Raw genomic sequence first — 12,798 nt, forward strand, 5'->3', positions numbered from 1 at the left:
AACTGAGAAAATAATATAGAAAATAATATGGAAACTGCCTTCTGACACTCATTGTTGAAAATTGACATAGCCAGCATTCAAAGTCACCATCTTAAACCCATTAGTATTCTTTCAAACAGTATTAAACAAAGTAGTTCTAATTGTATCTTACCATGTGATGATTGCAGCTTGCAAACGAATTGCTAACATTGCTATTATTATGACCGCCAAAAAATGTTGGGATCTGTAGGTGCAGACTCTGTAGAACGTACGTTGTTTGCATCTAAAATGCAAAAAGAAAACTTGAAAATTAGCTACAAAAAATGCTCCTTCCCCAAATACAGAAGCCATCAATGCTAATTATAACTGTTGTTTATATTTATGCATTAAAGAATTCAACATGAAAGACAGGCCCACTGTTCTCAGTTAGTTTGAATATCCAAACAATATACAATACAAACAATTCAATATTTTATCCATTAATAGCATACAAGATGACATCAGACCTGGAAGTAAACTGTCCAATAAGGAATGAGTGCCAAGAATACTGGGATAATTTTGGCAAGGGCCTTCACATCCTCCACTTTGCTATCTTGAAATCGTCCACCATAGACAGTCTTGGCTCGATCCAGAAAACCTGGTTCAGTAGGTGGTGGGTAGATCCCAATGCTCTGGCTGGCAGCAAATGAAATGACATTTTATAATTCATTTTATTTATAGAAGTGATAAATAAAACCTGGTCTGCCTTAAGATTGTGTTAAAACTAGAGCAACTAGCCAGTAAAAGATGAAATGACAGCTAATGCAAAAAAAATTACAAAGTTTCCAGAAATTCAATATCTAGATCCATACTATATATATCACCTTAAACTAGAGACAAGGTGCAACACTGGAATACCAAAACAAGTTAAAGTGAGTGGCCTCCTGATGACCGTTTATGGAAAATATTGATAAATTTAAACTTCAAATTCAGTTTAGCAGTTTAAAAATGGAGTGATAAGATGGAGTTTAAACAAAGGTCAATATGGCATTAACAATGTTTATAAACAATCTTCCTTGTAAAATTTGCATAACAGTTGAGACATAAGGTATATGAATGCAAGTTCTTTATATAACATTATACAAGTAGCTAAATTTTGAGTTTTATAAATGTGAACAAAATTAACCTCAGTGTGTACTGTACTTGCAAATACATTCAGAATCTAATAATTGTTAGTCAGGAAGTGTAATGATAGACACTTTGCAGCAATGTCTCTTACCAATTAAAAAATTCTGACTAGAACTTTGCAGGATTATTTTAATAAAGTTAATTAAATACATTTTTTGTTGAGTGTAATGAATGTAAAAACAAATATGTATGCACTGTTAGTTACATGCTTTCCCGCGATGCATCATTTCTGTAGTTACAAATATGTATAACATGCAATACAAAACAAGAACAGAAAGGGACAATTAAAATGCTATTGAGAGATAGAAGCATTAACTGCACAGCATACCCCCCAAAATTTAATTTTTAAAAACTCAGCAATCTTTACCTGGTATTTTCTTCATTATTAGGTTTCCTTGAAAAGCAGGAGTCAAAAATAATCTTGAACAGGTCTGAGAAGGAACTGCCATCGGGTGGCTTTGAGACAAAGACGGATTTGCCACACACAAAGATGATGAAAGAGATCCCCATGCAAACAGTTGGGATGATGTATCCAAGGAGAAAACTACAGTTTTGTTGAATATATGAAATGCCACCCAATGAGACAATAGCACCCAGATTAATCGACCAATAGAACCAGTTGAAAAAACGACGCGTAGCTTCAGGGCCTCTGTCTTTCACCTAAAGCAAAAAAAGAACGTTTAGAACCACTATATACCAAAATTGCATTCAGTCATACTATCCATCTTATACACATAGGCTGGCATCCATCAACATAACAGTTAAGATATAAGGTGCTCCATAAATGCAAATTCTTTATATATTATACAAGTAGTATCACTTGATTACAGGAATATACTGCATAGCAGAAAATGACAAAATATTTATTCTTGAAATGCAATTTGACAGATCAATTCTATTAAGATGGGTATAGAGGGATATGGGCCAAGTGCAGACAATTGGGACTAGCTTAGTGGTATAAACTGGGCGACATGGACATGTTGGGCCGAAGGGCCTGTTTCCATGTTGTAACTTCTATGATTCTATGAATTGGCTTTTTCTCATCTTTGACTCTCATGACAACAAGTATGGTGTCAGACTTTGGCTCAATGGTATCACTCTCGCCTCAGTCAGAAGGTTGTGGTTCAAGTCCCATTCCAGAGACTTGTGTATACAATCTAGGCTGACACCTCAGTGCAGTACTGAGGGAGTGCTGCACTGTCGGAGCTGCTGTCTTTTGGATGATGCATCAAATCAAGGCATCGTCTGCCCTCTCAGGTGGATATAAAAGATCCCGCGGCACTATTCGAAGAAGAGCAGGGGAGTTCTCTCAGTGTCCTGGCCAACATTTAGCCCTCAACCAACTCCTAAAACAAATGATCTGGTCATTTCCTTCATTGGTGTTTGTGGGAGCTTGCTATGCACAAATAGGTTGCCAAATTCCCTACATTACAACAGTCACTACACTTCAAAAGTACCTCACTGCCTGCAAAGCACATCCTGAGGTCGTGAAAAGCACAATATAAATGCAAGTCTTTCTTTCTTTTTACAAAGAAGGCCAAAGTGAAGAGCCCACAAGGGAACCACAAAGTTCAAAATGACAGTTAAGCAGCAACCAATAGCCAGAACTGTTAAAGTGGAAGTGAGCAGCAACTGCAACTAAGACACAAAGAGAAAGAGAGCAACAAAGAGAGAATGTGAGAAAGAAAATGAAAGAGAATTGAGTGGGAAGAAAAAGAAATGAGTGGAGACCATTTTGGGGTGGGAAAAGAGAGGATGAGTGAAAACAAGACTCTTTTCAAGAGGCAGAAACATCCCCCTCCCTCCCCCAACTCCACGTTAGGAAAAGGGAAGCGAGAGGGGTAAATTTGTCTGTACAAAATGCAGAAAGAGATGAATGTATTTTTATTTTTACTTCTGACATTTTCTTCCCTCCCTTGCTGCCGCAGCCACCCCCCCAAACTCCGTAGAGCCATGTCAGTTAGCAAGAAGGAGGCATGGCCACAGCACATGATCAGGTACAGGACCAGGATCAAATCTGTGGGTACTGAAGTTAGATGAGAGAGTGGCAGGTCTGGGCGAACACTACAGCCCCAATATGACACAGGTTGGAGATACCCCAGGGCTCTGCCGCACAGCATGATACCTGGGGTTCAAGAAACAAGCCTAGGAGAAGGCACTTCAGGGCCGAGTACTAAACCATTCACATTTTAATCAATGAGCAATGCTGTACAACATCACTGGTGCTGATGTAACTTTTGGCTTATGCTAGAAATTTCCAATTAAAAAGTATTAAATTTTATGCAAACAAAAATCATCTAATCTTTTTTTCTTCCAAGTGCAAGACATGAATATTGCAGTCATGCATTTATCAATCAGAAAATGCATACTTTTAAGCCAATTTCTGTATTGAATAAATAAGGAGTCTGTTTTACTGTCTGCCTGTAAAGAAGTTGAACACATGACAAAGAAGAAGTTGAACACATGACAGTCATAAGACCAGTTTCTATTCTAGAAACAGAAAACATGAATTCAGGCTCAGAAATGCTAGCTCCACTACAGTACACTAGTATTAATGACTAATTCAAAGTGCAATATGAAAACTTACATACAAATTAAATGTTGTGTCTGAAACAAGAGGTTATTCTTAGAAGTTAAAATTAGGAATGGTTTATTTTGTTTCACATTATTTTGTTTAACAACGTTATCTCTAAATTGAAACTACTGCACACGTCACTTGATAGCTTTCTTCACTGGAGTAGAAAATAGAGGATTTTAAAACACTTCTTTTTCCTTCTTCCCTCCCCAAATAAATGCTCTTAACCCTGCTGGAAATTATACAATGCTGATAGGGTAGCTGCAGCAGCAGAAAAGACATATCCTGGAATTCACAGGTCCCCTATTGAATCCGACACATTATTCAATTATTTTTTTCCCCCACTTACAATAAGTCCCTGAATTTCAGAAACAAAATTGTAAACTTAATTTTGATTGTCTTCTCATTCTGGTGACCTTGATTCTTTATTTCAGCATAGCAATTCTGGATTGGACTGGGAGAGCAGGGGCAAAGGGGTAGGGTCAGTAACTGAACAAAATGTAGTAAAGTGAAGGACTGATTTGCCCACTTCTGCCATGCAGTGTTTGGTGACACCCAACCTTGTACAAATGCATATTTGTATAGATTTTGAATTAGGTGACATCCATAGTTAAACTGGGATGGGGGGGGGGGGGGGGGAAGGAGGTTGGCAGTGATTGTGTGCAGAATTACACCATGCCTGGTTGGGACAGGCTCAATGGACCAGCAGGTCTTGCTTCTGTCCTTTTTCATATGTAACTGCTAAACACTATTTAAACAGCATTTATAAAATACCTCTAACTGATATATGAAAAAAACTTTAAATAAAAATCAATGTGAACTGTAAAACAGTTAGGGGTTGCTACCAAGATATTTTTTCCCTAAAAATCTTTGGCAAAGTAGCGAGATGCTTCAGTTCACCATTCAAGTCTTAATAGCAGCCTGAAGCAATGACTCAGTTTTTAAAATATTTTTTTTTAAAGGACGCAACTAAGCATTTGGTTGAATGCCAAACTCATGAGCAGTGTTCTTTGTTTCTTAATGGGAAGCAGTCTTCACAAAAACATGTTTGTAAACAAAGATTTGTGAAACCCAATGTGCTGATGTTTATCAGGTTACTTGCATATGACCTGACAAAATGACATGCTCTTCTTGGTTTCTGCTTTCAAACAAAAATAGGCTAGCCAAACATTTTATTTACTGTATAATATAAAAAATGAGAAACTGTTCCCATTGGCGGAGGGGTCGTGAACAGGAGAACACAAATTTGAGGTGATTGGCAAAAGAAACAAAGGCAACACGAGAAAAAACTTTTTTTTAAAACGCAGCGAGTAGTTATGATCTGGAATGCGCTGTCTGAAAGGGTGGTGGAAGCAGATTCAATCGTGGCTTTCTAAAAGGTATTGGATAAATAGTTGAAGGGAAAAAATTTGCAGGGCTACAGGGAAAGAGCGGAGAAATGGGACTAACTGGATTGCTCTTACAAAGAACTGGCATGGGTTCGATGGGCTGAACGGCCTCCTTCTGTACTGTAACCATTCTATGATTCAATGTTCTTTACTCAGAAAAAAAACAGCATTCTCTCAATTAGTTCCCAGAGTTAACAAGTCTGTAACTGAAGTCAATATTATGTTAAACAATTTGTAATACATTTCTTTTTATTGTCTAGCCAATTCCATATTGAAAGTTACTTCCACTTTAAAACAAAATTATATTATTACGGGAACAAAATTATGTTAAGGGGAAAAACACTACATTCCATAAGACAATACTCCTTTTTAAATAAATGCCATGGAGTTAGGAAGGCATTGGCAGCTGCAACGCATCGAATGGTAGTAAGGACTTAGAATCACAGAAAATTTACATCACAGAAGGAGACCATTCGGCCTATCGTGTCCGCACCAGCCGAAAATGAGCCACCCAGCCTAGTCCCACTTTCCAGCACTTGGTCCGTAGCCTTGTAGGTGCACATCCAGGTAGTTTTTAAAATGAGTTGAGGGCTTCTGCCTCTACCACCCTTTCAGGCAGTGAGTTCCAGACCCCAACCACCTTCTGGGTGAAATTTTTTTTCCCTCAGCTCCCCGCTAATCATTCTACCAAACACTTTAAATCTATGCCCCCTGGTTATTGACCTCTCTGCTAAGGGAAATAGAGTGGATAGGAAGAACCTAGGCTCCTCATAATTTTGTACACCTCAATTAAATCACCTCTCAGCCTCCTCTGATCCAAAGAGAACAACCCCAGCCTATCCAATCTTTCCTCATAGCTAAAATTCTCCAGTCCTGGCAACATCCTTGTAAATCTCCTCCACACCCTCTCTAGTGCAATTACATCCTTCCTGTAATGTGGTGACCAGAACTGTACGCAGTACTCGAGCTGTGGCCTAACCAGTGTTTTATACAGTTCCAGCATAACCTCCCTGCTCATATTCTATGCCTCAGCTAATAAAGGGAACTATTCCATATGCCTTCTCAACCATCTTATCTACCTGTCCTGCTACCTTCAAGGATCTGTGGACATGCACTCCATGGTCCCTCACTTCCTCTACACCTTTCAGTATCCTCCCATTTATTGTGTACTCCCTTGCCTTGTTTGCCCTCCCCAAATGCATTACCTCACACTTCTCCAGATTGAATTCCATTTGCCACTTTTCTGCCCACCTGACCAGTCCATTGATATCTTCCTGCAGTCTACAGCTTTCTTCCCCACTATCAACCACACTCACTCAAGATCCTGTAGGTTAGTCCCTCAGGCACTCAGCAGCCTGTACTTAGATCCCTCAGTCACTCAACAGCCTGTAACCTCATCCCTCAGTCGCCCAGCTGCCTGTATGTCCCACGGTCACTCAGCAGTCTGTACGACAGTCCCACAACTACTCAGCAGCATGTAATTAGGCCACTCAGTCTGTGTATAGTCCCTTGTTCCCACAGTCACGCAACGGCCTGTAGTTCATCTATCAGTCGTTGAGCGGCCTGTAGTTAGTCCCACAGTCGCTCAGCAGCCTATAGTTCGTCCCACAGTCGCTCAGCAGACTTGGCTAGAGTTTTGGTTGTTCTGGCAATTACCCTTCCACACCAGAGTTCAGAGGTGCTTTTTAAACATAAATGTAAAATGCAAATAGTGGGAATGACACTACTGAAGTATTTTGCATTGTGTGCAACTTAATTCTACTCCAGAACTCCTGAAATGGATACTGTACCTGATCAGCACCAAAAGGAGTTATATTTGCCTTCACAGATCCCACGCCAAGCGCGATGAGTACCAGTCCCGTATAGACGGCCGGTGTGCAGTAACTATTCCGGTGAAGTAAACAAGCGCTGGAGCTGTTGTTGATACAATGGGGGTCCAAGATGGGAAAGAGTTCCAATTCTCCACAGAGGTAACGGCGAGATTGATCCCATGAAATAAAAGGAAAAAGCATCATCCCGGCCAAGTAGAGGATCATACTCAGGAGGATGGTGGGGAACCTGCCCAAGCAGGCGTCGGCCAGCCAGCCTCCAAACGGGGACACGAAGTAACTTATCCCCATGAAAATCAGTAGCGTCTGACTCGACTTCGGTCCTAACCAGTAGTAGGGTTCGCTGTTGAGGAAAAGCACCAGGCCGCAAGTGATGCCGTAAAACGCCACTCTTTCCAGGGACTCGGTCACCAGCACGGCGGCGCAGGCCAGCCATCTGCCCTCGAAGGCAGAAGCCACCGGCTTCGCGGCCACCCGCCTGATGCTGGAGTCTCCACTCGGACTCTCGGGGAGCAGAGGAGTCCTTTCTTCATCCTGGCGGCTTTCCATGGTTATATTTTAAAACTTTTTTTAAATTTTTTTTTAAAGTAACTCGTAACTTTTAGGCCCTAAACCGCTGAGTAACAGAGCGTCGCTGGCCGGTTACAGCTTAAAAACACATCGTCATCCTCAATTTAAAAAAAACCCCAGACTGAGCCTTTCAAACCCGCCTGACCACCGTCCGCTGATAAACAACCAGCCGGCGCCTGAGGTCATGACCCCTGGTCCCAGCAACCGTAACTAGGGCCCGCCCCCTCACCCTGCGCCCATTGGCTCGAACCCGAGGGACCTCTCACCCAATGAAAACGCAGCTGAGCGGGTATCTAGGCTCCAATTGGACAGTGTTGCTGTCAATCTTGTCGCCGACGCTGGGTGTCGGAGATGCTGTCTGTCGAGTGTTTTAATTTAATTTATTTACTCTGATTCCTCCCCCTCTACCGTAATCCGCGCTGTTAATGGGCTCTCTGTATTCTTAGCTTGTTGTTGTGCGGTTTGCCAGACTGGGTTTGGAGTCTGGATTCCCGCACGTAAGGTGTTTGGTGCGTGTGTGGGCCCCGGGGGCAGCCGGTCGCTGCAGGGCCGTGGTGATTTTTGAAGTTGTGGCAGGTTGGTGGTTGGCTGCGTGGCTTCAATCAGCAGCCCGGGATGAAATTGCTCTTTCTCGCCTGCCTTCGCCCTCGGACTGGGAACAGAACGACAGCTCGTAGAATAAGGTGAGGCTTGAGTCCTTACAGTAAGTAATGACGTGAATGTTGGCTGAGGTGGGAGTAACCTATAAAAAGGGTTTAGTTATGGTTAAGCTGGAACATGTCTCGGGCCATCCACCCAATCTTTGATCTGTTTTTGTTGCAACAGAGTCCAGCTTGGATTTGCTCTATATACATGTTTATAATATAGGAATTTATATGTGTACCGCCCCTATCTGCATTTCCGTCCAGTTTTCACTCTCGAACAAGGCCCTTGCCATCCATGACCTTATTGTGGATGGTTACATTCATATCATGGCTTTAACTGAAACTTGGCTCAAGGGTGGCAACACCTTGCTTCTTACTGAAACCTCCTCGCCTGGCTATACTTTTCACCATCTGCCCCAACCAAACTGCCATGGTGGTGGTGTGGCCCTTATCACCAAATCACTCCTTAGTTTCTCTCCTAACTTAGAACTGCACTTTCAAACACCCAACAGTCTATATTTTAACCCTTCATTTACCATGACGCGTGGCTGTCCAATCAACTCAGTAACTCCTTCACCTCTGCCTTTAATGCCCTTATTGCTAGTAAAAATCCTTACTCTCCCACCCTGATTGTGGGATACATACTACCCCTCATTATCCAAAAACATGGCGTCAGGTTCCACATGTACACCGACAACACCCAGCTCCACCTCTCCATCTACCCTTTCGACCCCTTCACTGCTATTGTTGTCAGCCTGCTTGTCCAACATTTAGTCCTGGATGAGCCGCAATTTCCTCCAGTTAAACATTGGGAAACCCAAAGTCATCGTCATTGCACCCCCACCACCAAACTCCATACCCTTGCCCCTGATTCTAGCCTAGGATCGTAGCCTCTATATTTGCTCCCTCAAGACCAAGGATTGGAGTCTTGAAAGTATCTGGCACACAACTGGTTTAGCCATCCATTGCCAAATCAAGCACTAAAGGGCCTTGTTCTCTACCAAGCCGCTCACTACTCCAGGATCATCTTCATTACAAATCGTCACTGTAAACCCCTCTCCCCGTCCCTACCGCCAACAACGTGCGAGGAGCTCATGCACTTCTTTGCCACTAAGATTCGTTCCGCTGCCGCATCCCCCCTCTTCCCCTTGCACGTCTAGCTGAACTTCCCCCAGGTTCCCCCGCCCTAGCCCTGAACCCACATCTTTCTTTAGTTTCTTTCCAATTTCCCTTCATACTCTCTCTAAACTCATCTTGTCCATGAGGCCCACCTCCTGCTCTCTTGACCCCAATCCCACTAAATGGCTGACCATCTAAATTCCTTTCCTGGTCCCAAGTTACCTGACATTGTAAATGGTTCCCTCTCCTCAGAAACTGCCCTCTCCCTTTCAAAACTGCTGTTATCACCCCCTTTCTCAAAAACCCACCCTTGGCCCCTTAGTCTTTGTAAACTACCGCCCCATTTCCAACTTCCCTTTCCTCTCTAAATTGTTGTTGCCTCAAATCTGTGCTCATCTTTCCCACAATTACATGTTTGAACCTTTCCAATCAGGTTTCTGCCCCTACACTGAAACAGCCCTAATCAAAGTCACAAATGACATCCTCTGTGACTGTGGTGAACTCTCCCTCCTTGCCCTTCTCATCCACTCTGCAGCCTTTGACACAGTTGAGCACACCATCCTCCTCTAACGCCTTCCCTTCATAGTTCAGCTGAGTGGGATTGTACTGACTTAATTCCACTCTTACCTATCCAATTTTAGTCAGAGCATCTCAAGAAATGGTTTTGCTTCCCACCCTCACATTGTTACCTCTAGAGTCTCCCAAGGATCTATTCTTGGCCCCCTCCAATTCCTCATCTACATACTACCCCTCATTATCCAAAAATATGGCATCAGGTTCCACATGTACACTGACAACACCCAGCTCCACCTCTCCATCTACCCTCTCGACCCCTCCACTGCTATTGTTAGCCTGCTTGTCCAACATTCAGTTCTGGATGAGCCGCAATTTCCTCCAGTTAAACATTGGGAATCCCAAAGCCATCATCATTGCACCCCCCACCACCAAACTCCCTTGCCCCTGATTCTGTCCACCTCCCTGGCCACCATCTTATGTTGAAGCCAACTGTTCACAACCTCAGCGTTCTATTTGATTCCAAGCTGAGCTTCAGACCCCAAATCCTCTCCATCACAAAAACCAACTCTTCCATCTCTAACATTGCCCATCTCCTTCCCTGACTCAATCTATCTGCTGAAACCCTCATCCATGCCTTTATCACCTCTTGACTCAACAGTTCCAATGCTCTCCTGTTGGCCTCCCATCCTCCACCCTACATAAACTTATGCTCATCCAAAATTGTGCTGCCTGTATCCAAACTGCACCAAGACCCGCTCACCCATCATCCCTGTGTTTGCTGACCTACATCGGCTCCCAGACTTTCAACATCTCCAATTTAAAATTCTCATCCTCGTGTTCAAATCCTGTCATGGCTTCGCCCTTTCCTCCCTATCTCTGTAACCTCCTCCAGCTTTACAACCTCTGAGAACTCTCTGTTCCTCCATCTCTGGCCTCTTGTGATTCCTATACTCCCTTCAGCCCACCATTGGTGGCCATGCCTTCAGTTGTCTAGGCCTTGAGCTCTGGAATTCCCTCAATAAACCTTTCCGTCTCTCCAACTCACTCTCCTCCTTTAAGTCCATCCTTTAAACCTACTACTTTGACCATAAGAACATAAGAAATAGGAGCAGGAGTAGGCCATACGGCCCTTCGAGCCTGCTCCACCATTCAATAAGATCAAGGCTGATCTTTGGTCCCAACTCCACTTTCCCACCTGATCCCCATTTCCCTTGATTCCCTTAGATTCCAAAGATCTATCGATCTCAGCCTTGAATATACTCAATGACTGAGCATCCACAGCCCTTTGGGATAGAGAATTCCAAAGATTCACAACTCTCTGAGTGAAGAAATTCCTCCTCATCTCAGTTTTAAATGACCGACCCCATATCCTGAGGCTATGCCCCCTAGTTCTAGACTCACCAGCCATGAGAAACAACCTCTCAGCATCTACCCTGTCAAGCCCCCTCAGAATCTTATGTTTCAATGATCAAGCTTTTAGTCACTCCTCCTAATATCTCCTTTGGCTTTTGTCTGATTACGTTGCTATGAAGCACGTTGGGACATTTTTCTGTGTTAAAGGTGCTATATACATGCAGGTTGTTATAGTTTCAATCATTCTGTGTAACATCAAGAACAGACTGAATTCTGACTGCATTCCTGTGAGCTAGTTTTATTTTAAAGCTTATTTCAGGCTGTATACGCAACGGGAAATCCTCTTTGTGCCGAATGTTTATTGCCAATTACGATGTGAAACAGGTTTGTTTTTGAGTGCACAGTAGTCCTAAACCCGATTTACACCTCTATTCAAATTTGCTTCAGGTGGATGTTAAAGATCCCATGGAATAGGGGTCATGCTCCTGTTCATATGGGTAGGTACGCTTCACAGCAGGGCACCGTATTCTACACCTGAATTTAGGGAATCTAAGTTTACACTATCACTCGTGAATTCAGATTCTGGTCAGAAACCCCAAGCCACCAAGTTAGAGTTGCTCCTTGTGTTGAACTGCATTGTTGTCAGATCACTGATCTAACCCAGAGTTATACTGCCTCATCTGTATGCTGTGAAGCTAAATTACTCCAACAATCGCATTGTATCTGTTTAGGGTTAGACCAATGTTTGTTATCAAACTACATACTGTAGCTCATCCATAATCACCAAGTCCAGCACTAAAGGCTAGCAGTTACAACTTGTTTCGACTTCCCATCAATTATAATGAGGAATGTATGTGGGAACACCATTACCTCCAAGTTTACCTCCAAGTCACATGTCCTTCTTACTTGGATGTGTATTGCAGATTGCTGTGTTGATAGCCTGGAATTCTCTGCATAACGCCATCACCGCAAGGACTGCGGCAGTTCAAGGAAAAGGCTCACTATTGCCACCTCGGGCAACTAGGAATGGGCAATAATTGTGGCCGTGCCAGTATCACCCACATCCCAACAACCGATTTCATTTTCTTTTAAAAAGACTTTATGTGCACTATATTCAAAGTAATGAAGCCATGATGTGGAGATGCTGGTGATGGACTGGGGTGGACAAATGTAAGGAATCTTACAACACCAGGTTATAGTCCAACAATTTTATTTTAAAATAAAATTGTTGGACTATAACCTGGTGTTGTAAGATTCCTTACAAAGTAATGAAAGCAGTGGAGTAGTTGATGTGATGATATTAGTTAACGTTTCTCCTTCGGGGGGAGAAACATTCAGCCTCTGCTCATACCTTTGAGATCATTATCAGTTGGAAATGGTAGGTAACTGCAAGTGCTACTATTCTGCGGCACATGGAGTTGGAGCACCAAAGCAGTGTCTCACTCGTTCATTTTATTTTCTTTTACCATTGCACTCTTGTTTCAGAAAGGGTTTTGCATAAATTTGGTTAGTTAAGACAAAGTGCCTGGATGAATTAAGAAGAGAAGGAATTGTATAACAACAACAACTTGCATTTATATAGCGCCTTTAACATAGTAAAACATCCCAAGACGCTTCACAGGAATGATATCAAACAAAATTTGACACCGAGCCACCTA

The 12,798-nt window shown here is 42.7% G+C and overlaps 2 protein-coding genes across 2 annotated transcripts in view; one reads left to right on the forward strand and one right to left on the reverse strand.

Moving 5' to 3' along the window:
- The window catches only part of slc15a4 (solute carrier family 15 member 4), a 72,144-nt gene extending 64,483 nt beyond the window's left edge, over positions 1 to 7,661 (reverse strand). The window contains exons 1-4 of the mRNA XM_068005755.1: positions 6,900 to 7,661; positions 1,514 to 1,806; positions 486 to 654; positions 152 to 262 (exon numbers count right to left, since the gene is read on the reverse strand). Of these exons, the coding sequence (XP_067861856.1) occupies positions 152 to 262; positions 486 to 654; positions 1,514 to 1,806; positions 6,900 to 7,487 (1,161 nt within the window). The 5' untranslated portion in view covers positions 7,488 to 7,661. The remainder of the gene's footprint in view (positions 1 to 151; positions 263 to 485; positions 655 to 1,513; positions 1,807 to 6,899) is intronic.
- A 260-nt stretch (positions 7,662 to 7,921) lies between these two features.
- The window catches only part of glt1d1 (glycosyltransferase 1 domain containing 1), a 73,080-nt gene continuing 68,203 nt past the window's right edge, over positions 7,922 to 12,798 (forward strand). Inside the window, exon 1 of the mRNA XM_068005756.1 lies at positions 7,922 to 8,191. Within this exon, the coding sequence (XP_067861857.1) occupies positions 8,124 to 8,191 (68 nt within the window). The 5' untranslated portion in view covers positions 7,922 to 8,123. The remainder of the gene's footprint in view (positions 8,192 to 12,798) is intronic.

This window comes from Heptranchias perlo, chromosome 25 (assembly GCF_035084215.1).
Source record: "Heptranchias perlo isolate sHepPer1 chromosome 25, sHepPer1.hap1, whole genome shotgun sequence".
Lineage (NCBI taxonomy): Eukaryota > Metazoa > Chordata > Chondrichthyes > Hexanchiformes > Hexanchidae > Heptranchias > Heptranchias perlo.